The sequence below is a fragment of the Salmo trutta genome, unplaced genomic scaffold (assembly GCF_901001165.1).
Source record: "Salmo trutta unplaced genomic scaffold, fSalTru1.1, whole genome shotgun sequence".
Lineage (NCBI taxonomy): Eukaryota > Metazoa > Chordata > Actinopteri > Salmoniformes > Salmonidae > Salmo > Salmo trutta.
Window position 1 is genome coordinate 907,548 of NW_021823258.1, and position 24,677 is coordinate 932,224.

The 24,677-nt window shown below is 47.5% G+C and overlaps 1 protein-coding gene across 2 annotated transcripts; it reads right to left on the reverse strand.

The window, feature by feature from the left end:
- On the reverse strand, nucleotides 1-24,677 carry LOC115189921 (mRNA-decapping enzyme 1B-like). Of its 2 annotated transcripts, none has more exons than XM_029748422.1 (9): nucleotides 24,268-24,677; nucleotides 22,008-22,048; nucleotides 19,781-19,908; nucleotides 11,683-11,746; nucleotides 10,734-10,896; nucleotides 7,872-8,003; nucleotides 6,337-7,410; nucleotides 5,408-5,635; nucleotides 1-1,188 (listed from the first exon to the last, which is right to left on the reverse strand). In XM_029748422.1, exons 1-9 carry the CDS (start codon nucleotides 24,424-24,426, stop codon nucleotides 1,108-1,110), a joined length of 2,070 nt encoding a protein of 689 aa, XP_029604282.1. In that variant the 5' UTR covers nucleotides 24,427-24,677; the 3' UTR covers nucleotides 1-1,107. The 2 variants fall into 2 exon arrangements, with proteins under 2 accessions (XP_029604282.1, XP_029604281.1); XM_029748421.1 differs by having other exon boundaries at nucleotides 11,683-11,749.

Sequence of the window (24,677 nt, forward strand, 5' to 3'; positions counted from 1 at the left end):
TTTGAAGAAGACATTCATTTATTTCCAATTCAGTTGTGGTCCAGAGACTGTTCAATCACTACACAAGAAACAAGTCAGGAAGTGGGCTTTGCGTCACAATGTTTGACTCTGAGGGGGAGAAAAAAAAGAAAAAGTGGTTTTCAAAACCAAAAGAACAAAATGATGGGACTCCAGATTCCCAGGTTTTAAAATAATTGATACATGCCAGATTGTGTGAATTAAAACACTTCCTGAAACTGTCATTGCAACATTGTGTTTTTAAAATGTGTTTTTAAAATGTCCTTGTATGACAACGGCATAGAAAAATAGACAATATTCTATTATCCGTCTCTCTCGTAACATAAAATAGTTTCTTAAACCCTTTGCTTGATACATATAAACCGTCTATCAAACTAGTCTAGGATGTGTGAGCCCAGAAGACTGAAAGAACCGTGTCGTTGTACATTTTGACTTTCAGACATGTGGAAATAAAGCCAAACGCATTATGAAAATAAATGCTAGGTTCTACAGTATGTAATTCCTCCTTTGGGAAACGTTTACCTCAACAGAGATACAGAGGGTCACTTCTGTGAGGTAGTACAAGCTTAAGATTTTAAAATAGAAAATATTTCCAACGGGACTTTCCACTTAATAAAGTGTTCAAATAAACTCATCCAACTTCAAGTGAATTAAACATTGTCAAATGCCTGGAAAACCATTTCAGTTAAGAGAGGAACCTTTTGAAAACAAGTACAGTCATTCCAAAACATATGCAATTGTTTGATAGCTCTTACTACAATATCCAATTCAAACTTTCAATTATTTTATTCTTATGATAAAAACATCTTAAAAAATGGCAAAAATGTAATTTCCTTGTAATCTGAATCCACAGGTTACATCCACAGTGCTCACATTAGGAAGACTCATTTAGCTAGATCAGCAAATGGTTTAGATGATAAAATGATTGTGCCGGTTTGGGACTCATTAAGCACCTAACGGAAGAAAACACACCAACAGGGAGAAGGGCTCCCTGGACTCGTCCAATAGGAAATGCTGATTTTCACTTCCCGTTGCAAAGCGTTTAGAAACATTTTTCTATTGGGTGCCTCATTGAACAGGGCCCTGGCCTCAGAACTTGTTTGCGGTGGCTTCTGTGGAGAAGCGCTGGACGTAGGACTCATAGATGGTATCCAGGAAGGAATTGTCGTTCTGAAAGAGAGAGAAGAGAGAATTAGAGAGAGAGAGAGAGTTGGAGAAGGATTGAGAGCTAGAGAGAGGAAGGGAGAGGGGTAGAGGAGAGAGGAAGGGAGAGGAGTAGAGGAGAGAGATGGAGAGGAGTAGAGGAGAGAGATGGAGAGGAGTAGAGGAGAGGAAGGGAGAGGAGTAGAGGAGAGGAGTAGAGGAGAGGAGAGGAGAGGAAGGGAGAGGAGTAGACAGAGATAAGCGAGCAACTGATCAGGAGTGTGGAATACAAACAAAACATTAGTATTTGGACAGGTTGAGTGTGTGTCTGCACTCTGTGCTGGTCTGAAACATCTCTCTTTAGCAGGACAGTGTGTATCTGTGCTGGTCTGAAACATCTCTCTTTAGCAGGACAGTGTGTGTCTGCGCTGGTCTGAAACAGCTCTCTTCAGCAGGACAGTGTCTGTCTGCACTGGTCTGAAACAGCTCTCTTTAGCAGGACAGTGTCTGTCTGCGCTGGTCTGAAACAGCTCTCTTTAGCAGGACAGTGTGTATCTGCGCTGGTCTGAAACAGCTCTCTTTAGCAGGACAGTGTCTGTCTGCGCTGGTCTGAAACAGCTCTCTTTAGCAGGACAGTGTCTGTCTGCGCTGGTCTGAAACAGCTCTCTTTAGCAGGACAGTGTCTGTCTGCGCTGGTCTGAAACAGCTCTCTTTAGCAGGACAGTGTCTGTCTGCGCTGGTCTGAAACAGCTCTCTTTAGCAGGACAGTGTCTGTCTGTCTGCACGTCGATGAATAACCTCAAGGTCCTTTGGCAAGACTGTCTGTCTGTACAAAGACTGAACATAAACAGCGTGTCTCTGACGGTGTCCTGAGCAGAAAGACAGTGAATATAAACATAAAGGCAGGAACCCAGGACAACCCACTCGGCTGTGAGACCAGCTGCTTCTTCAAGGACTGGAGAGTTTGACGCCTGCAGAATTGCTACTCTTGTTATGTAAATACATTGAAGAAAAATAGAAACGCAACATGGTAAGTGAACCCACTACCAACAGGGCTTCTGAATCAAGTGAACCCACTACCAACAGAGCTTCTGAATCAAGTGCACCCACTACCAACAGGGCTTCTGAATCAAGTGCACCCACTACCAACAGGGCTTCTGAATCAAGTGCACCCACTACCAACAGGGCTTCTGAATCAAGTGCACCCACTACCAACAGGGCTTCTGAATCAAGTGCACCCACTACCAACAGGGCTTCTGAATCAAGTGCACCCACTACCAACAGGGCTTCTGAATCAAGTGCACCCACTACCAACAGGGCTTCTGAATCAAGTGCACCCACTACCAACAGGGCTTCTGAATCAAGTGCACCCACTACCAACAGGGCTTCTGAATCAAGTGAACCCACTACCAACAGGGCTTCTGAATCAAGTGCACCTACTACCAACAGGGCTTCTGAATCAAGTGAACCCACTACCAACAGGGCTTCTGAATCAAGTGCACCCACTACCAACAGGGCTTCTGAATCAAGTGAACCCACTACCAACAGGGCTTCTGAATCAAGTGCACCCACTACCAACAGGGCTTCTGAATCAAGTGAACCCACTACCAACAGGGCTTCTGAATCAAGTGCACCCACTACCAACAGGGCTTCTGAATCAAGTGCACCCACTACCAACAGGGCTTCTGAATCAAGTGCACCCACTACCAACAGGGCTTCTGAATCAAGTGCACCCCACTACCAAACAGGGCTTCTGAATCAAGTGCACCCACTACCAACAGGGCTTCTGAATCAAGTGCACCCACTACCAACAGGGCTTCTGAATCAAGTGCACCCACTACCAACAGGCTTCTGAATCAAGTGCACCCACTACCAACAGGGCTTCTGAATCAAGTGCACCCACTACCAACAGGGCTTCTGAATCAAGTGCACCCACTACCAACAGGGCTTCTGAATCAAGTGCACCCACTACCAACAGGGCTTCTGAATCAAGTGAACCCACTACCAACAGGGCTTCTGAATCAAGTGCACCCACTACCAACAGGGCTTCTGAATCAAGTGAACCCACTACCAAACAGGGCTTCTGAATCAAGTGCACCCACTACCAACAGGGCTTCTGAATCAAGTGAACCCACTACCAACAGGGCTTCTGAATCAAGTGCACCCACTACCAACAGGGCTTCTGAATCAAGTGCACCCACTACAACAGGGCTTCTGAATCAAGTGAACCCACTACCAACAGGGCTTCTGAATCAAGTGCACCTACTACCAACAGGGCTTCTGAATCAAGTGAACCCACTACCAACAGGGCTTCTGAATCAAGTGAACCCACTACCAACAGGGCTTCTGAATCAAGTGAACCCACTACCAACAGGGCTTCTGAATCAAGTGAACCCACTACCAACAGGGCTTCTGAATCAAGTGCACCCACTACCAACAGGGCTTCTGAATCAAGTGAACCCACTACCAACAGGGCTTCTGAATCAAGTGCACCCACTACCAACAGGGCTTCTGAATCAAGTGCACCCACTACCAACAGGGCTTCTGAATCAAGTGCACCCACTACCAACAGGGCTTCTGAATCAAGTGCACCCACTACCAACAGGGCTTCTGAATCAAGTGCACCCACTACCAACAGGGCTTCTGAATCAAGTGCACCCACTACCAACAGGGCTTCTGAATCAAGTGAACCCACTACCAACAGGGCTTCTGAATCAAGTGCACCCACTACCAACAGGGCTTCTGAATCAAGTGCACCCACTACCAACAGGGCTTCTGAATCAAGTGCACCCACTACCAACAGGGCTTCTGAATCAAGTGCACCCACTACCAACAGGGCTTCTGAATCAAGTGAACCCACTACCAACAGGGCTTCTGAATCAAGTGCACCTACTACCAACAGGGCTTCTGAATCAAGTGAACCCACTACCAACAGGGCTTCTGAATCAAGTGCACCCACTACCAACAGGGCTTCTGAATCAAGTGAACCCACTACCAACAGGGCTTCTGAATCAAGTGCACCCACTACCAACAGGGCTTCTGAATCAAGTGAACCCACTACCAACAGGGCTTCTGAATCAAGTGCACCCACTACCAACAGGGCTTCTGAATCAAGTGCACCCACTACCAACAGGGCTTCTGAATCAAGTGAACCCACTACCAACAGGGCTTCTGAATCAAGTGCACCTACTACCAACAGGGCTTCTGAATCAAGTGAACCCACTACCAACAGGGCTTCTGAATCAAGTGAACCCACTACCAACAGGGCTTCTGAATCAAGTGAACCCACTACCAACAGGGCTTCTGAATCAAGTGAACCCACTACCAACAGGGCTTCTGAATCAAGTGCACCCACTACCAACAGGGCTTCTGAATCAAGTGAACCCACTACCAACAGGGCTTCTGAATCAAGTGCACCCACTACCAACAGGGCTTCTGAATCAAGTGCACCCACTACCAACAGGGCTTCTGAATCAAGTGCACCCACTACCAACAGGGCTTCTGAATCAAGTGCACCCACTACCAACAGGGCTTCTGAATCAAGTGCACCCACTACCAACAGGGCTTCTGAATCAAGTGCACCCACTACCAACAGGGCTTCTGAATCAAGTGCACCCACTACCAACAGGGCTTCTGAATCAAGTGCACCCACTACCAACAGGGCTTCTGAATCAAGTGCACCCACTACCAACAGGGCTTCTGAATCAAGTGCACCCACTACCAACAGGGCTTCTGAATCAAGTGCACCCACTACCAACAGGGCTTCTGAATCAAGTGCACCCACTACCAACAGGGCTTCTGAATCAAGTGCACCCACTACCAACAGGGCTTCTGAATCAAGTGCACCCACTACCAACAGGGCTTCTGAATCAAGTGCACCCACTACCAACAGGGCTTCTGAATCAAGTGCACCCACTACCAACAGGGCTTCTGAATCAAGTGCACCCACTACCAACAGGGCTTCTGAATCAAGTGCACCCACTACCAACAGGGCTTCTGAATCAAGTGCACCCACCGCCAACAGGGCAAGCCTTTATTGTTGGCTTTTCTCCAGAAGCGTTAGGAATAACTCGACTAGTAATGCCTTGAAGATGGACCAGTTGATCCGGATGGACCGGTTGGTGACCACTGCCTTATATGAACTGTAACGACGTACAACCATTGAAATTGTTGCGTGATGCTATTATATTTTTGTTCAGTGTAACTTTGTTTCTGTAAAAACAGACGGGCTCTTCCTCTCTCCTACCTGTATGAGGTGCAGCAGGGTGGCCTGGAGCTGGCTCTTAGAGAGGCCCCTGGGTTGGGGGTCGTCAGGGGCCTGTGGGGTCAGGAGGGCTGAGGGAGGATGAGGGCCAGGGGGGCAGTGGGTGTCCCCAGAGGCTTTGGCCTGGGGGCGCTTGGCCTGGGAGAAGACACTGGGGGACAGGAGCAGGGTAGGTGCCACCGTGGCTGGGATACGCTGGGGGGAGATCACCTGGAGATGGAGAGGAGATGGTTAGAGACACAAACCCAGATCCCTCCCTGGAGATCACCTGGAGATGGAGAGGAGATGGTTAGAGACACAAACCCAGATCCCTCCCTGGAGATCACCTGGAGATGGAGAGGAGATGGTTAGAGACACAAACCCAGATCCCTCCCTGGAGATCACCTGGAGATGGAGAGGAGATGGTTAGAGACACAAACCCAGATCCCTCCCTGGAGATCACCTGGAGATGGAGAGGAGATGGTTAGAGACACAAACCCAGATCCCTCCCTGGAGATCACCTGGAGATGGAGAGGAGATGGTTAGAGACACAAACCCAGATCCCTCCCTGGAGATCACCTGGAGATGGAGAGGAGATGGTTAGAGACACAAACCCAGATCCCTCCCTGGAGATCACCTGGAGATGGAGAGGAGATGGTTAGAGACACAAACCCAGATCCCTCCCTGGAGATCACCTGGAGATGGAGAGGAGATGGTTAGAGACACAAACCCAGATCCCTCCCTGGAGATCACCTGGAGATGGAGAGGAGATGGTTAGAGACACAAACCCAGATCCCTCCCTGGAGATCACCTGGAGATGGAGAGGAGATGGTTAGAGACACAAACCCAGATCCCTCCCTGTACAAAACCACTCCAGCACTTTTTTTTTGAAGGTCCTTTGAGTGAGATAGGATATATTTGTTTTTTTTTACCTGGAACTTCTGAGCAGTGGTGCCTGCAGAGTTGTTGTCAGCCAAACTGTCCAGAGACCTGGTTGTAGAAGCTGACTGCTGGCCGTGCTGCCCCATGGCTGGGGGGGCTGAGGGGGCTAGAGGGACAGGCTCGTGGAAGCGGGGAGCCAGGTTAGAGGAAGGCCTAGTGGGCTCCGGAACCAGACTCTGCTCCTGTTGAACCAGCTGCAGCCTCTGGAGCAGCTCATGGGGGGAGACGACACCAGTTAGCTGCCCCGGCTGGGGGTGACCTGGCTGGGGGTGGAGGTATAAGGGCTGGGGGTGCTGGAAGGGGTGGAAAGAGTGACAGGGCTGTGACTGAGGTTGAGGATGACCAGGCTGGGGTTGGTGGGGAGGTTGAGACTGGGAGGGGTGTGAGGGCAACATGGGGACCAGCATCTGGGGCGGCTTGGTGGGGCTGAAGTACAACGGCTGGGCCTGGTGAGGGGGGAGGTGGAGGTGATGGTGTTGAGAACCAGGGAAGCCCAAAGCATCCACCAGGAGAGGCTGAGGATGAGCAGACTGGAGACCAGGGATGAGAGGAGGAGGACGAGAGCAACAGGGAGCGGAGGTCGTCATTGAAGAGGTGGTGGAAGTGGGCTGGTTCTGGAACAGTCTCTGGATGGGGTCTTGTCTGGCCTGGGTCCGATGGTGGTGTTGGACAGAGGGGGCTCCGTTCTCATGCAGTCTGTTCTCGGGTGACTCGGAGACGGGTTGGAGCTGCTCCATAGGACCGCCTCGCTGGAGCTGGTTCTGAGGCTGGGAGGAGGAGGCGGCATCCTTCATGAGCTTCTGGAAGGCAGGGCAGTGCTGCGGGGGGCTGCTACCTGAGATCAGACCCCCTTCCTGGGCCTGGAGATGGAGCTGGGCCTGGACTGGGTCGTCGTAGGACAAGGAGCGGGCCACCGCCGGGCGGACGGCTCCAGGCTTCCCCAGGGGCTGGGACCCTGGACCTACTGACCCGGACCCAGCCATGGGAGAGACCAGCTCTGCTCTGGGCTGCTGGACACCAAACAGAGTTGCCAGAGAGAGAGGCCTGGGCTCTCCTTGACTATCCTAAGAGAGGAAAAGGGAGATGGAGAGATAGAGAGGGTGAGAGATCGGTGGTGTGAAACAGAAAGGAGAGAACATAAGGAAAACAAACAGTAGAAACTAACTGTGAAACCAGCTCAACACTGTTAGAAATCAGCAATCTGACCATTTAAAAACTAACTGTGAAACCAGCTCAACACTGTTAGAAATCATCAATCTGACCATTTAAAACTAACTGTGAAACCAGCTCAACACTGTGTTAGAAATCAGCAATATAACCATTTAAAACTAACTGTGAAACCAGCTCAACACTGTTAGAAATCAGCAATCTGACCATTTAAAAACTAACTGTGAAACCAGCTCAACACTGTTAGAAATCAGCAATCTGACCATTTAAAAAAAAACACAAATTCACAGGGTGGATAAACCACATTTAAAATGTACTTATTTCCTGTGTGTTGAATAAGGTGAAAGGCTCTGTGTACCTGAACAGGCCTCTCCTGTAGGCCCTGCTGGGGAAATCTCTCCATTGGTTTGACAGGGATCGGTTTGATCAGGCTGGGGTTGGCATTAAGAACACTAGACCCTCCTATCTCTTTAGGCTCTGGCTGACCACCCTGAGAGGAGAGAGACAGACAGAGGGAGACAGACAGACAGACACAGACAGACACAGACAGACAGACAGACAGAGACAGACAGACAGACAGACAGACAGACAGACAGAGACAGACAGACAGACAGACAGAGACAGACAGACAGACAGAGGGAGACACAATAACAGGACATTGATGTCTGTTCATTTAACCCATTTTCATACATGGTGCATTCAGGAATACATTAGTATGCACACATTATGATACAGCAGCAGACATCTTACTTCTTCAGAAATACATGAATCACAGGCTGCAGCCTTGTTATATGCTTTAGTGCCCCCTAGTGGTAGCGGTGTGTTAGTACCTTGTCATAGTGGTAGCATGTGGTGCAGACCTTACCGTGAAGCGCTAACTTACAAGCCCTTAACCAACAATGCAGTTACAAAAATTGTTAAGAAAATATTTACTAAATATTTACTAAATAAAGATTTTTTTTTTAAAGTCACAAAATAATGAGGCTATATAGAGGGGGTACCGGGAAGGGGGATACCTACATAAGTCAGTTGTACAACTGAAATGAGTCTTCCTCATTTAACCCTCTGAATCAGAGGTGCGGAGGGGCTGCCTTAACGAACACCAGGGAACAGTGGGTTAACTGCCTTGCACAGGGGCAGAACGACAGATAGTTACCTTGTCAGCTCGGTACCGAGTAAAATGTGTGGCGGTACAGGTTAGTAATGAGGCTATATACAGGGGGGTACCGGTACCGAGTCAATGTGCGGGGGTACAGGTTAGTAATGAGGTTATATACAGGGGGGTACCGGTACAGAGTCAATGTGCGGGGGGTACAGGTTAGTAACGAGGCTATATACAGGGGGGTACCGGTACCGAGTCAATGTGCAGGGGGTACAGGTTAGTAATGAGGCTATATACAGGGGGGTACCGGTACCGGGGTACAGGTTAGTTGAGGTAATTTGTACATGTAGGTAGGAGTAAAGTGACTATGCATAGGTAATAAACAGCAAGTAGCAGCAGTGTAAAAACAAACGGGGGGGGGGTGAATGCAAATAGTCCGGATGGCCATTTTATCAATTGTTCAGCAGTCTTATGGCTTGGGGGATAAAGCTGTGAAGGAGCCTTTTGGACCGAGACTTGGCGCTCCGGTACCGCTTGCCGTGCGGTAGCAGAGAGAACAGTCTATGAATTGGGTGACTGGAATCTGACAATTTTATGGGCCTTCCTCTGACACCGCCTAGTATACAGGTCCTGGATGGCAGGAAGCTTGGCCCCAGTGATGCATTGGGCCGTACGCACTATCCTCTGTAGTGCCTTACGGTCAGATTTACATTTACATTTTAGTCATTTAGCAGACGCTCTTATCCAGAGCGACTTACAGTAGTGAATGCATACATTTCATAAAACATTTTTTTTTTCTCCTCTCTCTCCGTACTGGTCCCCCGTGGGAATCGAACCCACAACCCTGGCGTTGCAAACACCGTGCTCTACCAACTGAGCCACACGGGACCAGATGCCGAGCAGCTGCCATACCAGGCAGTGATGCAACCCGTCAGGATGCTCTCGATGGTGCAGCTGTAGAACTTTGAGGATCTGAGGACCCATGCCAAATCTTTTCAGTCTCCTGAGGGGGAAAAGGTTTTGTCCTGCCCTCTTCATGACTGTCTTGGTGTGTTTGGACCATAATAGATTGTTGGTGATGTGGACACCAAGGAACATGAAACTCTCGACCCGCTCCACTACAGCCCCGTCGATGTTAATGGGGGCCTGTTTGGCCCGCCTTTTCCTGTAGTCCACAATCAGCTCCTTTGTCTTGCTCACGTTGAGGGAGAGGTTGTTGTCCTGGCACCACAGTGCCAGGTCTCTGACCTCCTCCCTATAGGCTGTCTCACCGTTGTGTCGTCAGCAAACTTGATGGTGTTGGAGTCGTGCTTGGCCACGCAGTCGTAGGTGAACCGGGAAGTAGACAAAGGGATTAAGCACGCACCCCTGAGGGACCCCCGTGTTGAGGATCAGCGTGGCGGTGATGGACCTACCTTGTCATAGTGCTAAACACATACAGTGGGGACCTACCTTGTCATAGTGGTAAACACATACAGTGGGGACCTACCTTGTCATAGTGGTAAACACATACAGTGGGGACCTACCTTGTCATAGTGGTAAACACATACAGTGGGGACCTACCTTGTCATAGTGGTAAACACATACAGTGGGGACCTACCTTGTCATAGTGCTAAACACATACAGTGGGGACCTACCTTGTCATAGTGGTAAACACATACAGTGGGGACCTACCTTGTCATAGTGGTAAACACATACAGTGGGGACCTACCTTGTCATAGTGGTAAACACATACAGTGGGGACCTACCTTGTCATAGTGCTAAACACATACAGTGGGGACCTACCTTGTCATAGTGGTAAACACATACAGTGGGGACCTACCTTGTCATAGTGGTAAACACATACAGTGGGGACCTACCTTGTCATAGTGGTAAACACATACAGTGGGGACCTACCTTGTCATAGTGGTAAACACATACAGTGGGGACCTACCTTGTCATAGTGCTAAACACATACAGTGGGGACCTACCTTGTCATAGTGCTAAACACATACAGTGGGGACCTACCTTGTCATAGTGCTAAACACATACAGTGGGGACCTACCTTGTCATAGTGCTAAACACATACAGTGGGGACCTACCTTGTCATAGTGGTAAACACATACAGTGGGGACCTACCTTGTCATACTCATTGCGAGCTTTGGTCAGCATCTGCAGGATGTCCACTCCTTGTCCCTTCCCAGGGTCCCCTGCTGCCTCCAGGGCTCGAGGAGACACCAAGCCCCCCTGACCCGGTCCCTGTTGACCCCGCTGGGCTAGGGCCTGTTCCTGTTTCGTCAGACTGAGAGAGGAGAGGTTAGAGGTGTGTGTTGTTTGGTCTGTGTGTGTGTCAGTCAGTCGGTGTGTCGGTCTGTGCTGTTGTGAACTGGCAATGGTAGTGCACACACACACCACACACACACACACACACACACACACACACACACACACACACGCACGTTTTAGTGCAGCAGTGTAGACAGACACACCAGTGTTTTAGTGCAGCAGTGTAGACAGACACACCAGTGTTTTAGTGCAGCAGTGTAGACAGACACACCAGTGTTTTAGTGCAGCAGTGTAGACAGACACACCAGTGTTTTAGTGCAGCAGTGTAGACAGACAGACACCAGTGTTTTAGTGCAGCAGTGTAGACAGACACACCAGTGTTTTAGTGCAGCAGTGTAGACAGACACACCAGTGTTTTAGTGCAGCAGTGTAGACAGACACCAGTGTTTTAGTGCAGCAGTGTAGACAGACACACCAGTGTTTTAGTGCAGCAGTGTAGACAGACAGACACCAGTGTTTTAGTGCAGCAGTGTAGACAGACAGACACCAGTGTTTTAGTGCAGCAGTGTAGACAGACAGACACCAGTGTTTTAGTGCAGCAGTGTAGACAGACACCAGTGGCAAGTAGCTGTTGGTAGACAGTGAGTGATGATCGCTTGCAGGGACAGTGTCATGGGGACACAGAGAGAGAGGATGGGAGTCTGTGTGTGTGTGTGTGTGTGTGTGTGTGTGTGTGTGTGTGTGTGTGTGTGTGTGTGTGTGTGTGTGTGTGTGTGTGTGTGTGTGTGTGTGTGTTACTCACTACTTCATAAGCTCTGCGATGCGCTGGCAGTCCGCCTTATCATAGAACCAGATGCCATAGATAGCTACTAGAGAGAGAGACAGAGAGAGAGAGAGAGACAGAGCGAGACAGAGACACAGAGGCAGAGAGACAGAGGCAGAGACAGAGGCAGAGAGAGAGAGAGACAGAGAGAGACAGAGAGAGACAGAGAGAGACAGAGAGAGACAGAGAGAGACAGAGGCAGAGACAGAGAGAGACAGAGAGAGCAGAGCAGGGAGCGAGACAGCAAGAGAGAGAGAGACAGAGAGAGCAGAGCAGGGAGAGAGACAGAGAGACAGGTCACAGGTCAGTCAATGGCCATAATGGAGGGTCCAATCTAAATCCAGATAAAACAGAGTTCAGTGCAGCAGCGAGGTCAACATCAGTCCCCTCAGAGACAGAGCCACGTCTAAATACACCAGCTAGAGCCACGTCTAAATACACCAGCTAGAGCCACGTCTAAATACACCAGCTAGAGCCGCGGCTAAATACACCAGCTAGAGCCGCGGCTAAATACACCAGCTAGAGCCGCGGCTAAATACACCAGCTAGAGCCGCGGCTAAATACACCAGCTAGAGCCGCGGCTAAATACACCAGCTAGAGCCGCGGCTAAATACACCAGCTAGAGCCACGGCTAAATACACCAGCTAGAGCCGCGGCTAAATACACCAGCTAGAGCCGCGGCTAAATACACCAGCTAGAGCCACGGCTAAATACACCAGCTAGAGCCACGGCTAAATACACCAGCTAGAGCCACGGCTAAATACACCAGCTAGAGCCGCGGCTAAATACACCAGCTAGAGCCGCGGCTAAATACACCAGCTAGAGCCGCGGCTAAATACACCAGCTAGAGCCACGGCTAAATACACCAGCTAGAGCCGCGGCTAAATACAGCAGCTAGAGCCACGGCTAAATACAGCAGCTAGAGCCACGGGAGCCATTACACAGACATCACAAAACTCTGGGAGAAAGGAACCAAAACGTTACAACACGTGTTTGTGTGATCCAAAGTCTAAAATAAACTGAACCATGAATGTTGGCAACTGCTGAGCTAGGTTCACTGCTGTGTGTGTGTGTGTGTGTGTGTGTGTGTGTGTGGTTTGGCAGGTTCTCTGATGCGTTCCTTCCTGGCAGGCAGTCAGAAGAGGAATAGGGGCTCTGTCCCAATCATCTCTCTTTCCTCTCAGAGTGCACTTGTTCACTTCCATTAACTGATTTCAAAAATGAAATAACTGGTATAAGAAATATGGTGGAAACTCCCACTAGCCCATGTCTCCACCCAATACAACGCTTTTAGATGAGGGAACACTTGAGGGGAAATGTGATATTATGGGACACACCCCACTGTGGAGAAGGTGCTACGTATAAACACCCCACGGTGGAGAAGGTGCTACGTTTAAACCCCCCACGGTGGAGAAGGTGCTACGTTTAAACCCCCCACGGTGGAGAAGGTGCTACGTATAAATCCTCCACGGTGGAGAAGGTGCTACGTTATAAACCCCCCATGGTGGAGAAGGTGCTACGTTATAAACACCCCACTGTGGAGAAGGTGCTACGTATAAACCCCCCACGGTGGAGAAGGTGCTACGTTTAAACCCCCCACGGTGGAGAAGGTGCTACGTATAAACCCCCCACGGTGGAGAAGGTGCTACGTATAAACCCCCCGCCGTGGAGAAGGTGCTACGTATAAACCCCCCGCCGTGGAGAAGGTGCTACAAATAAACTCCCCACGGTGGAGAAGGTGCTACGTATAAACCCCCCCACGGTGGAGAAGGTGCTATGTATAAACCCCCCACGGTGGAGAAGGTACTACGTTTAAACCCCCCACGGTGGAGAAGGTGCTACGTATAAACCCCCCACGGTGGAGAAGGTGCTACGTTTAAACCCCCCACGGTGGAGAAGGTGCTACGTTATAAACCCCCCATGGTGGAGAAGGTGCTACGTTATAAACACCCCACTGTGGAGAAGGTGCTACGTATAAACCCCCCACGGTGGAGAAGGTGCTACGTTTAAACCCCCCACGGTGGAGAAGGTGCTACGTATAAACCCCCCACGGTGGAGAAGGTGCTACGTATAAACCCCCCGCCGTGGAGAAGGTGCTACGTATAAACCCCCCGCCGTGGAGAAGGTGCTACAAATAAACTCCCCACGGTGGAGAAGGTGCTACGTATAAACCCCCCCACGGTGGAGAAGGTGCTATGTATAAACCCCCCACGGTGGAGAAGGTACTACGTTTAAACCCCCCACGGTGGAGAAGGTGCTACGTATAAACCCCCCACGGTGGAGAAGGTGCTACGTTTAAACCCCCCACGGTGGAGAAGGTGCTACGTATAAACCCCCCACGGTGGAGAAGGTGCTACGTATAAACCCCCCACGGTGGAGAAGGTGCTACGTATAAACCCCCCACGGTAGAGAAGGTGCTACGTATAAACCCCCCACGGTGGAGAAGGTGCTACGTATAAATCCCCCACGGTGGAGAAGGTGCTACGTATAAACCCCCCACGGTGGAGAAGGTGCTACGTATAAACCCCCCACGGTGGAGAAGGTGCTACGTATAAACCCCCCACGGTGGAGAAGGTGCTACGTATAAATCCCCCACGGTGGAGAAGGTGCTACGTATAAACCCTTTCTCCTACTGGAAGAGCGCTCATCCAGGACGATTCCTCACATTCCCGGAACAGAAGACATACCACTAGATTCCAGGAAGGGGCGGCTGGGCTGCGTTCAGCAGGACACAGTGAGATTACCTACAGCCATTATATTAAAACGTACCATCTTTATCAGTTACGACTCATGCCAGACCACCTTAACTTCTTGGAAACTGTGACGACTTTTACCGAGTGGACTATCATGGATGAAATAAAAGATAAAATACATTTAAAAAAGTGCTGTGTTGATCTCCTCATGATGTTTAGTCGTGATTCATGACATTGTTATGGATGAAGTGAAGGTTCTGGGTTCTGTCACCATGACCTCATTACCTTCTTAGTCTAATAACTAGTCAGTGTAGCCAACGTCAATATTACAGACAGATGTGTTATGAGAAAGCACAACATGTCTCTGTGGCAGTGACCCAGGTTTAGGGGCAGGCTGGGGCCGGACTCATTAGGTGCTGGGGTAGAGGGGTTATTGAGGCTCTGCAGCAGGGAGAAGTCAGGCCACTACTCTACTCAGCCTGACTGAGACAGGAGCCCTGCTGACAGGCAGACCAGGAACACTTCTCCTGTCACCTCCATCACAGTAAGAACTCACACAGCCTCAAATAGGCCATGTAGGAAGATAACGCTCTGGCTCGCCGGACGGCCAAAAAAAGAGGACAGGGGGCGAGATAAGAAAGGAGAGAGAAAGGAGAGGAGTGAAGTGGGGCGGACAGGGCGGAGACTGAGGGCCAGCCAGTAGACTAGAGCATGCTGGCTCCTGACTGACAGAGAGACAGACTACAGTGAGAGAGTAACTGAGTCAGTGAGGACAGCGGGTAAATCACTGGGAGGTCTGAGTAGCTGGATCTTAAGGTTGGAGCTGCTACTGAGTCTGCCTGCCTGCTGCCATCCTGTCTGCCCCCTGAGCTGTGTACCCTGCACTGCCCTGCCTGCCTGCCTGCCTGGGGCTGTGGAGAGCCAAGATAAAGGTCACCGCCTGGAAAAAGGACCAGACCAAGTCTCCAAATCCTGGGAAAATTAAGAACCAGCGAGGAGAGAGATCGCTGGAGGAGCTGAGGAGAGACCACTTAGCTCAGTAGCTACAGGGGACTACTCTGGTTAGACTAGTATACTACTCTCTCTGGGAAGGACAGACATTACCCAGCCTCACACCAGACAGTCTCTCTGAGAAGACAGTACTGTTAGAGGACAGACGGGGACCGGAGGAGGAGAGACAGGGACAGGAGGAGGAGAGACAGGGACAGGAAGAGGAGAGACAGGGACAGGAGGAGGAGAGACGGGGACAGGAAGAGGAGAGACAGGGACAGGAAGAGGAGAGACAGGTCAGGGACCTCAGTATTGTAAACCAGAGAAAGGGTTCTATTGGTTCATTATTTCATCATAGAACAAAAGGGTGTGTTAAAGGAAGAGGACAGACAGCAGACTGGTATCTCAGCAGTACCAGAGGACAGACAGACAGGAGACTAGTATCTCAGCAGTACCAGAGGACAGACAGACAGGAGACTGGTATCTCAGCAGTACCAGAGGACAGACAGGAGACTGGTATCTCAGCAGTACCAGAGGACAGACAGACAGGAGACTGGTATCTCAGCAGTACCAGAGGACAGACAGGAGACTGGTATCTCAGCAGTACCAGAGGACAGACAGGAGACTGGTATCTCAGCAGTACCAGAGGACAGACAGGAGACTGGTATCTCAGCAGTACCAGAGGACAGACAGACAGGAGACTAGTATCTCAGCAGTACCAGAGGACAGACAGACAGGAGACTGGTATCTCAGCAGTACCAGAGGACAGACAGGAGACTGGTATCTCAGCAGTACCAGAGGACAGACAGACAGGAGACTAGTATCTCAGCAGTACCAGAGGACAGACAGGAGACTGGTATCTCAGCAGTACCAGAGGACAGACAGGAGACTAGTATCTCAGCAGTACCAGAGGACAGACAGACAGGAGACTAGTATCTCAGCAGTACCAGAGGACAGACAGGAGACTGGTATCTCAGCAGTACCAGAGGACAGACAGACAGGAGACTAGTATCTCAGCAGTACCAGAGGACAGACAGGAGACTGGTATCTCAGCAGTACCAGAGGACAGACAGACAGGAGACTAGTATCTCAGCAGTACCAGAGGAAACGTTGTCTAAACGTTGTCACCTAGTTGCAGCTCCACAACACTACTACTAGACTATCGTCTAGAGGGACTATGTTGGGGAGGTTGTTCCAGCGGAAAGCCAAACATGAGCGTCTTCACGAGGAGCCGGAGGTTGGGCCAGCCAAGGGGATGCTCATCACAGAGACAGAGATGGACTACACCTACGTACGACCAGGAGGTAAGGAAAGCCTCAGACTTGTCATATGTCTCTGTCCCAAATGACACACTATTCCTTATATAGTGGCCTGGCCCTGGTCAAACGTAGTGCACTATAAAGGGAATAGGGTGCTATTTAGAACGCATAGGCTCTGGTCAAACGTAGTGCACTATAAAGGGAAACACTAGCCTATGTCAAACTACTATCCCCCATAGTAGAAAAGTTGACCTATTCTATTGTCAGCTTGTCGAAAGAAAAATATTGCCTATTCTAAACAGACTATAGGACACTATTCTAAACAGACTATAGGACACTATTCTAAACAGATTATAGGACACTATTCTAAACAGACTATAGGACACTATTCTAAACAGACTATAGGACACTATTCTAAACAGACTATAGGACACTATTCTAAACAGACTATAGGACACTATTCTAAACAGATTATAGGACACTATTCTAAACAGACTATAGGACACTATTCTAAACAGACTATAGGACACTATTCTAAACAGATTATAGGACACTATTCTAAACAGACTATAGGACACTATTCTAAACAGACTATAGGACACTATTCTAAACAGACTATAGGACACTATTCTAAACAGACTATAGGACACTATTCTAAACAGACTATAGGACACTATTCTAAACAGACTATAGGACACTATTCTAAACAGACTATAGGACACTATTCTAAACAGACTATAGGACACTATTCTAAACAGACTATAGGACAGGTGTAGGACAATAGATCCACATTCATACACCCAGCAGGCCTTGGCTACATTAAACATGTTTACATTAAAAAGCAATGATCTGATGCAACAGATCAGAACGTTTGGCTTGAAATGTTGATAAACCATTATAAGCGCAGCAACGTGCACAAGGCAGCAGGCTACATGCGGATGTTCCTTCCATTATGAAATGAGCAGGGAAACACTGTTGTCAGAAGGGCACTGCACATGAGAGCGGTTTCATGTGACAGAGATGAAAATACCTGTCAGAACGAGGGGAGATATTCAACAACTAGCAGGGGATGCTAATATAACCAGGATGCTGCTTTTGGCTACTGGACAATGAAAGAAAGTATATATATAAAGAATGGCCTCCACAGATGTTGGCTAGGCTACTGGAAGCCAGGTAAGACATGCCTCATATGTTATTAAACATTCAGGTTTCAGAACGATGAGGTATATGTTAAGACCACGCATCCTGTGCTGAGGAAGCCTGCCTTCCGTTCACTATGCATTTTCTGTTGGAGACACTGTAGCAGCTCTTGTGATGTCTGACAGATTTGAATCTGTAGGGTGTGATAAATAAGATAGATAAGGAATACTGTACACACGCCCCAATTTAATTCCACTAAATTATGCAAATTAACCTATAGACCAATAACCACAACCAGTCAAATGTATTTCCATCAATGAACAGACTAAAAGCATTATTTTACAATGGGATGTTTTCTTCTCCTCCAGGACAAGTGGCCTAAAGAATTTAGTTTATTTATTTAAATATATATATATTTAATTTATTTCGTCCAAAAACCAGCTATTACCGGCTTGCTGTCAATGTCACAATGGCGTCCCAGTTGAGACAACATTGTAAATTGGCCTGGCTGGCACTGCCACCAGCTAACGACCCCATAACCAAATATTTGTTCAGTGATAAGATTCTGTGACCTCTCGTGGAAGGTCATGTTGAGGGACGTGTGGTGTTCTAAACATCACATATAAATAACTCAGTTAGATATATTTTTTCCTCACGGACAGTTTTGTTTGTGTGTAAATGTCTAATAATTAGAACGAGCACTCCAGCAATATCTTAAACAAAGCATTCCACCTGCCTGTCACTGAGAATGATGTGTACATCAGTGTGTGTGTGTGTGTGTGTGTGTGTGTGTGTGTGTGTGTGTGTGTGTGTGTGTGTGTGTGTGTGTGTGTGTGTGTGTGTGTGTGTGTGTGTAGCGTGTCCCACTTTTAATGACAGGTTGGTGTGTATCTAACGTAGTCGGCTGGTTGGCTGGCTCTCTGCTGTTGGCAGGACACTTGCTGTAGAAAACCGGCACAGAGGCACTCAAACCCGGGACCACTGCCACAAAAATACCTCTGAACCATATATGGACCTGTGGGGCCACAGCCACTAGACTAGAGACGGCTCCAGGCTCCTCTCCTCAGGGTATGTGTGTGTCTGCAGCACTGAGTCTCTTTCTCAGCCTGCAACAGACCTGGGTTCAAATTCTATTCGAAGTTATTTCAACCACTTTATGTGGGCTTCATTGAGCTTGTCTGGCTTAACAGACTAATTGAATAGTCCCCAAACTACAAATCCCATCCATCAGGCACTCCAGCCGGGATAGGGGACACGTTCAAAGTTTGTGTTGAAAGATTTCAAATAGTGCCTGAACCCAGGTCTGATATGCACTCCGCAAATAGTTCTCATTTAAATGAAGTTCTCCATGATGGGCCAGGATTCCTGGACTACACCACATGGTAGAAAGTTAGCTGCATCTTCAATCTGTTTAAACTACGCTGAACACTCCAGTAGTATTGACCATGATTCACATCCAATCTCTTTTTACAAATGTAACATCTGCTCTAATCAAATGTAAATCTCCTGAGACGTGTAGCCTAGCAGGACTGAAATAAATATCATCTGGAATGCAAACATCAACATCTACAGGCCTACACCTCCGGCACATAGTGCCTGTGGTGATGTAAACACACCTCCTGCACATAGTTCCTGTGGTGATGTAAACACACCTCCGGGACATAGTTCCTGTGGTGATGTAAACACACCTCCGGCACATAGTTCCTGTGGTGATGTAAACACACCTCCGGCACATAGTTCCTGTGGTGATGTAAACACACCTCCGGCACATAGTTCCTGTGGTGATGTAAACACACCTCCGGCACATAGTTCCTGTGGTGATGTAAACACACCTCCGGCACATAGTCCAGGTTCTAAGTAGGGAGGGTTAATAGCCCAGGTACTATGTAGGCAGGCTGAATAGTGCAGGGGTCTTACAGCGAGCCCAGGTTCTGAGTAGGGAGGGTTAATAGCCCTGGTACTATGTAGGTAGGCTGAATAGTGCAGGGGACTTACAGCGAGCATTCCTGTAGAGTAGGAACGGATCCTGCAGTTGGAAGTCCAGGTCTTTAGTGATGGGTTCAGTCAGGTTCTCCATACTCAGCCTGTTCATTATGGTGAAGCCATGTCTGGGAGATGCTAGCCTGAGGACAAACAGGAGGGCATGAATAGAAAGAGTTAACCTGTACAGGATCGGTCCATAAACCGGGACGGTTGTTGCTCAATTTGCGATAATTTGACTAGACTTTCCGGGACATAGACATGTCTTATATGGGCAGAAAGCTTAAATTCTTGTTAATCTTACTGCAGTGTCCAATTTACAGTAGCTATTACAGAAGAAAAATACCTGCTATTGTTAGAGCATAGTGCACAACAACAAAACACTTATCACAGCAACTGGTTTGATACATTCACCTATCAAGGTAAATAATGTACTAATGTATTCAGTAATCTGCTCTGATTTGTCATCCTGAGGATCCCAGAGATAAAATGTAGTGTAGTTTGAAAAAATGCATTTGTATATTAAAATGTAGGAACTGGCTCTACAGTTTTATCCCACTGCTGTCTCTGGCTCCACATTTTTTATTACCATAGCATTTTTGTATGTTATGTACTTGAAAAAGTATAAATTGACCAATTCGGCACATTTGGGCAAACTCCTGGCTGACTTGATGCAAAATGTTGTGTTGTGAGGTAGTTCTTCACTGGATCAGTCTAAATTACACCTGGCTCCTATGTTAATGTCTGGCCTTTCTCTCGCATTTCAAAGATGGAACAAAAAAATGTAATAGAAAACGCATGTTTTTTTGTTTCTTTTACCAGATCTAATGTGTTATATTCTCCTACATTCATTCCACATTTCCACAAACTTCAAAGTGTTTCATTTCAAATGGTATCAAGAATATTCATATCCTTGTTTCAGGTCCTGAGCTACAGGCAGTTAGATTTGGGTGCTGAGCTACAGGCAGTTAGATTTGGGTGCTGAGCTACAGGCAGTTAGATTTGGGTGCTGAGCTACAGGCAGCTAGATTTGGGTGCTGAGCTACAGGCAGCTAGATTTGGGTGCTGAGCTACAGGCAGCTAGATTTGGGTGCTGAGCTACAGGCAGTTAGATTTGGGTGCTGAGCTACAGGCAGTTAGATTTGGGTGCTGAGCTACAGGCAGTTAGATTTGGGTCATTTTGGGTGAAAATTTTAAAAAGGGGTCCGATCCTTAATTAAGGGACTTTACATTACACAGGCATTATACCAGAGTTAATAGCAGAGTACACAGGCATTATACCAGAGTTAATAGCAGAGTACACAGGCATTATACCAGAGTTAATAGCAGAGTACACAGGCATTATACCAGAGTTAATAGCAGAGTACACAGGCATTATACCAGAGTTAATAGCAGAGTACACAGGCATTATACCAGAGTTAATAGCAGAGTACACAGGCATTATACCAGAGTTAATAGCAGAGTACACAGGAGGACATCGGTAAAAACAGGAGGGAGGTACTTTACATTACAAGTTGAATAACCAGTGTAAGGTGCTAACAGACTGGAAACTAACTGGTGAGCACATGCATCTGAGTTTGTGCATTTTCTTAGGAGAACAAGAATGACAGTGGTAATGTATGTTCAAGTAGGCCTACAAGGAAACAGAAAGGTGTTACGTGTTCAAGTAGTCCTACAAGGAGACAGAAAGGTGTTACATGTTCTAGTAGTCCTACAAGGAGACAGAAAGGTGTTACATGTTCTAGTAGTCCTACAAGGAGACAGAAAGGTGTTATGTGTTCAAGTAGTCCTACAAGGAAACAGAAAGGTGTTACATGTTCAAGTAGTCCTACAAGGAAACAGAAAGGTGCTACATGTTTACGACCTATTTCCTGGTTGGGATAGGGTGTTTGGAAGTAGTCATGGCTCTTCAAGGCTACAGGCCATAATAGTCTGCTCAGTGATAACCAATCTGTTCAGAGGGAGGGGGGCTGACGTAGCTAACCCACTAAGCCCATTATATTTAACCTGATGGAGGCAGGCTTCTCAGCTCACAGCTGAAGTACACACAGAGACCGGTCCCAAATGGCACCCTATTCCCTATATAGTGCACTACACTTTTGACTATGGGCCCTGGTCAAACGTAACGCACCATAAAGGGAATAGGGTGCCACTTGGGATGCACCCCCACCAAGATTCAAAGCTCACTGGGAAGTACATAGAAAAAGTAATTAGCTAGCATCGTAAAAAAGACCCATCATACCTTGTGTAAACAAACAGGGTCCCCTCCACGTCAGTCTTCTCCTGCAAAACAACATACAGTAACTGATTAGGGTTGAGTTAATTAAAAGAGACATTGATTTGCTTGAACAGAGTCTTCATCGATCTCTCCATTCACAGCAAAATGTTACGTAGGCTGTGGGATATGAGGGTTATGAAGAAAACTTCTACCGGTGCCATGGTTTCTGAGTCACTGGTTATTTGGACCAATCATGATTTTGGGGTGCACCTACACCTGCATATTTCCTGTATTTATTTTTGAAAGGGGAGGGGTTCACCACCGTCACCCCCACCCTCAGAACCAGGTGGGCAATTCCACGATAACAGAATGATTCCGAGAACCAGATTTTTCACTTTAAAATGTATGCCAAACAAAAAAACAATGACTGCAAAGTTAAACCACACAACTCTAGACACAAGCACAAAAAAACACATTTACTTAGAGGAACAGATGCAAAGTTGGGTAACAGAATGACTGTACAAATAGCACAAACCATCATTCTGTTAATGTCACCAAACTCTGTACCTCGCATCAAGTAAATGTGTTTGTCAAATATTCTTCAAAATCATCCTTATGCATAGTATGGTTTAACGTTGCAATCATTCGTTTTTGTTTGGTGCACAATTTTGAAGTGATAAAAATCAGAGTATCAGCATCATTGTGTTACCTTGGAATTGATCAAATCCAGAAGCAAGCATTCACACCAGATCTGGTTCTGGGTGGCTGATATTCATTCACCTAGTTAGCTACTATGTCAACATTCAGTCTGAAAACTGTCAGCTGTTTACAAACCCAGCAGCAATGTGATGAATACTCTTGTCCACCACATCTAACAATAATAACTAGCTGGAGGGCAATGGGTACTGTGTGCCCCGGTATGTGTGCGTTCCAGCTGTTGATGATGAGTATGACGCGTCTCCATAGGAACCTCTGACTACATTTTGGATCAAGCATAAATTGGCTTTAACATGCACAATAACGTGCCAAATCTGTGACTTAGCTCTTTATTGTAGGGTAAGCATTAGAATAAGTTGCCTCAATATTTGCAACCATAGGTGGTAATATCTCTCTAGGAGCTGATCCATGGTCAGTATTGTGAAATAAATATAATGTGAAGGAAATGATTGAATGGAGAAAGCTGAGCTCCCTTTCCATCCTATCAGTATAGACACATGCTCAAACATGCACTTAAAGACTGTTTATGTTTGATCCGGGTAATGTGGTCGGAGGCTTCCAATGGAGGGTGTGATGCAATCGTGGAGCCTCCAGACAAATCAAGCTCCATACCACATGCTGTGTGCCTCTCAAATGTTGTAACAACGTGGAGGGCTGCATACATCTCAACATTGACATGATTGGTTGATGTTGGTGGGTGCGGGAGGTCCTGTATAAAACACAAACTCACTTGACAACAGCTCTGCTAAGCGCAACATTTATGTTTGCTTTGACTTCTGCAGAGGCCGCATAACAGTAACTGCTGTATGGCCACTGCAGACTGCAGTCTTTCAGCGACCTCCTCTGCATGGTGTTTCAGGAAAGATGCATCTTGAAAACACTTAATTCCATCGCTATCGGCCGTAAGAGGAGTACATTAAGATAGCTGCTCTGCGAAACTCTAGAATTTGTGTGTCACAAACCGATTTTGACAAAACGCTTACTGATCTGTCTAATGTGAGATTGAATCGGAGCTTCGTGGGCGATATACCGCCTTCAAAACAACTGGGAACTCGGAAAAGAAAACTTTCGGACTGGGAAAAATCGATTTGAACGGTCATCCAACTCCGGAACTCCGGCCTAAAAATCACTGACGTCATGATTTGACCTTGTATTTTCCAGAGTTCCCAGTTTGAAACGCGGCATTAGGCGACAACTCGAATGCAGATATTGGGGCTGGCATTATTGCCGAGTTAACGTGCCAGTCGGAATTAGATCATGTCCGACTCGTTAATAGGTTAGTTATACACGTGTAGCGTCCAACCAGTTAGCAAGTCGGACATTTGAGTTTCCTCGTTCCGACTAGGACGTGAAAGCGATATAGGTGATGTTAGCTAACTAGCTTCTTGGAATACTAGCTATGGCTAGCCACATCTCCCAAAACCACGTGAATTCAACCTGGCAAACTAGTTCATAACGTGGCATCCATATCAGTCCGCTAAGATGTTACTTAACGTTAGATAACATGCAACTTTGTTGAAAAGAGAAGGGAGCGCGAACAGAGCAGCGCTAGCAGCCCTTAACTCACCCATTCATTTGATCGGTTGTTGAAAGTATACAACGCCACTTGACTCGCCACATCTACAATGTTGTTGATGTAAGGATCTTGTCTTTGCAGGGCTGCGAGACTAATGTCCAAACCTTTAGCAGTGAGACAGGTGTTTCCACCCGATGAGCTTGCCGTCATTGTTCTCCTTGAGCTAGCTAGCTAGTGATGCTAACTGGCACGTTATCGCGGTGAAGGAATTTGTGACGGTTCCAAAGTAAAACGCAGACTATTGAAACTATTCCCGTCACAATACACTGTTATGAATTAAAATATTTAAAATAAATAATTTAAGAGAACATATAAGTGAATTGTAACTGTTCGGTACACCATCAAAAGCTCACTTGACAGCAGCCATGTTTCGTCGAACAGATTGTAAACAGTTAGGCATG

Bases quoted from the DNA above. Each gene is read 5' to 3' on its own strand.
- LOC115189921 (XM_029748421.1), bottom strand. From the start codon at position 24,426: ATGACGGCAAGCTCATCGGGTGGAAACACCTGTCTCACTGCTAAAGGT. The intron at 10,897-11,682 runs GTGAGTAACACA...CTCCTCTCTCAG, and splicing joins ATCGCAGAGCTTATGAAGTA to TCTGACGAAACAGGAACAGG. The intron at 5,636-6,336 runs GTAAAAAAAAAC...CTCCATCTCCAG, and splicing joins CCACTGCTCAGAAGTTCCAG to GTGATCTCCCCCCAGCGTAT.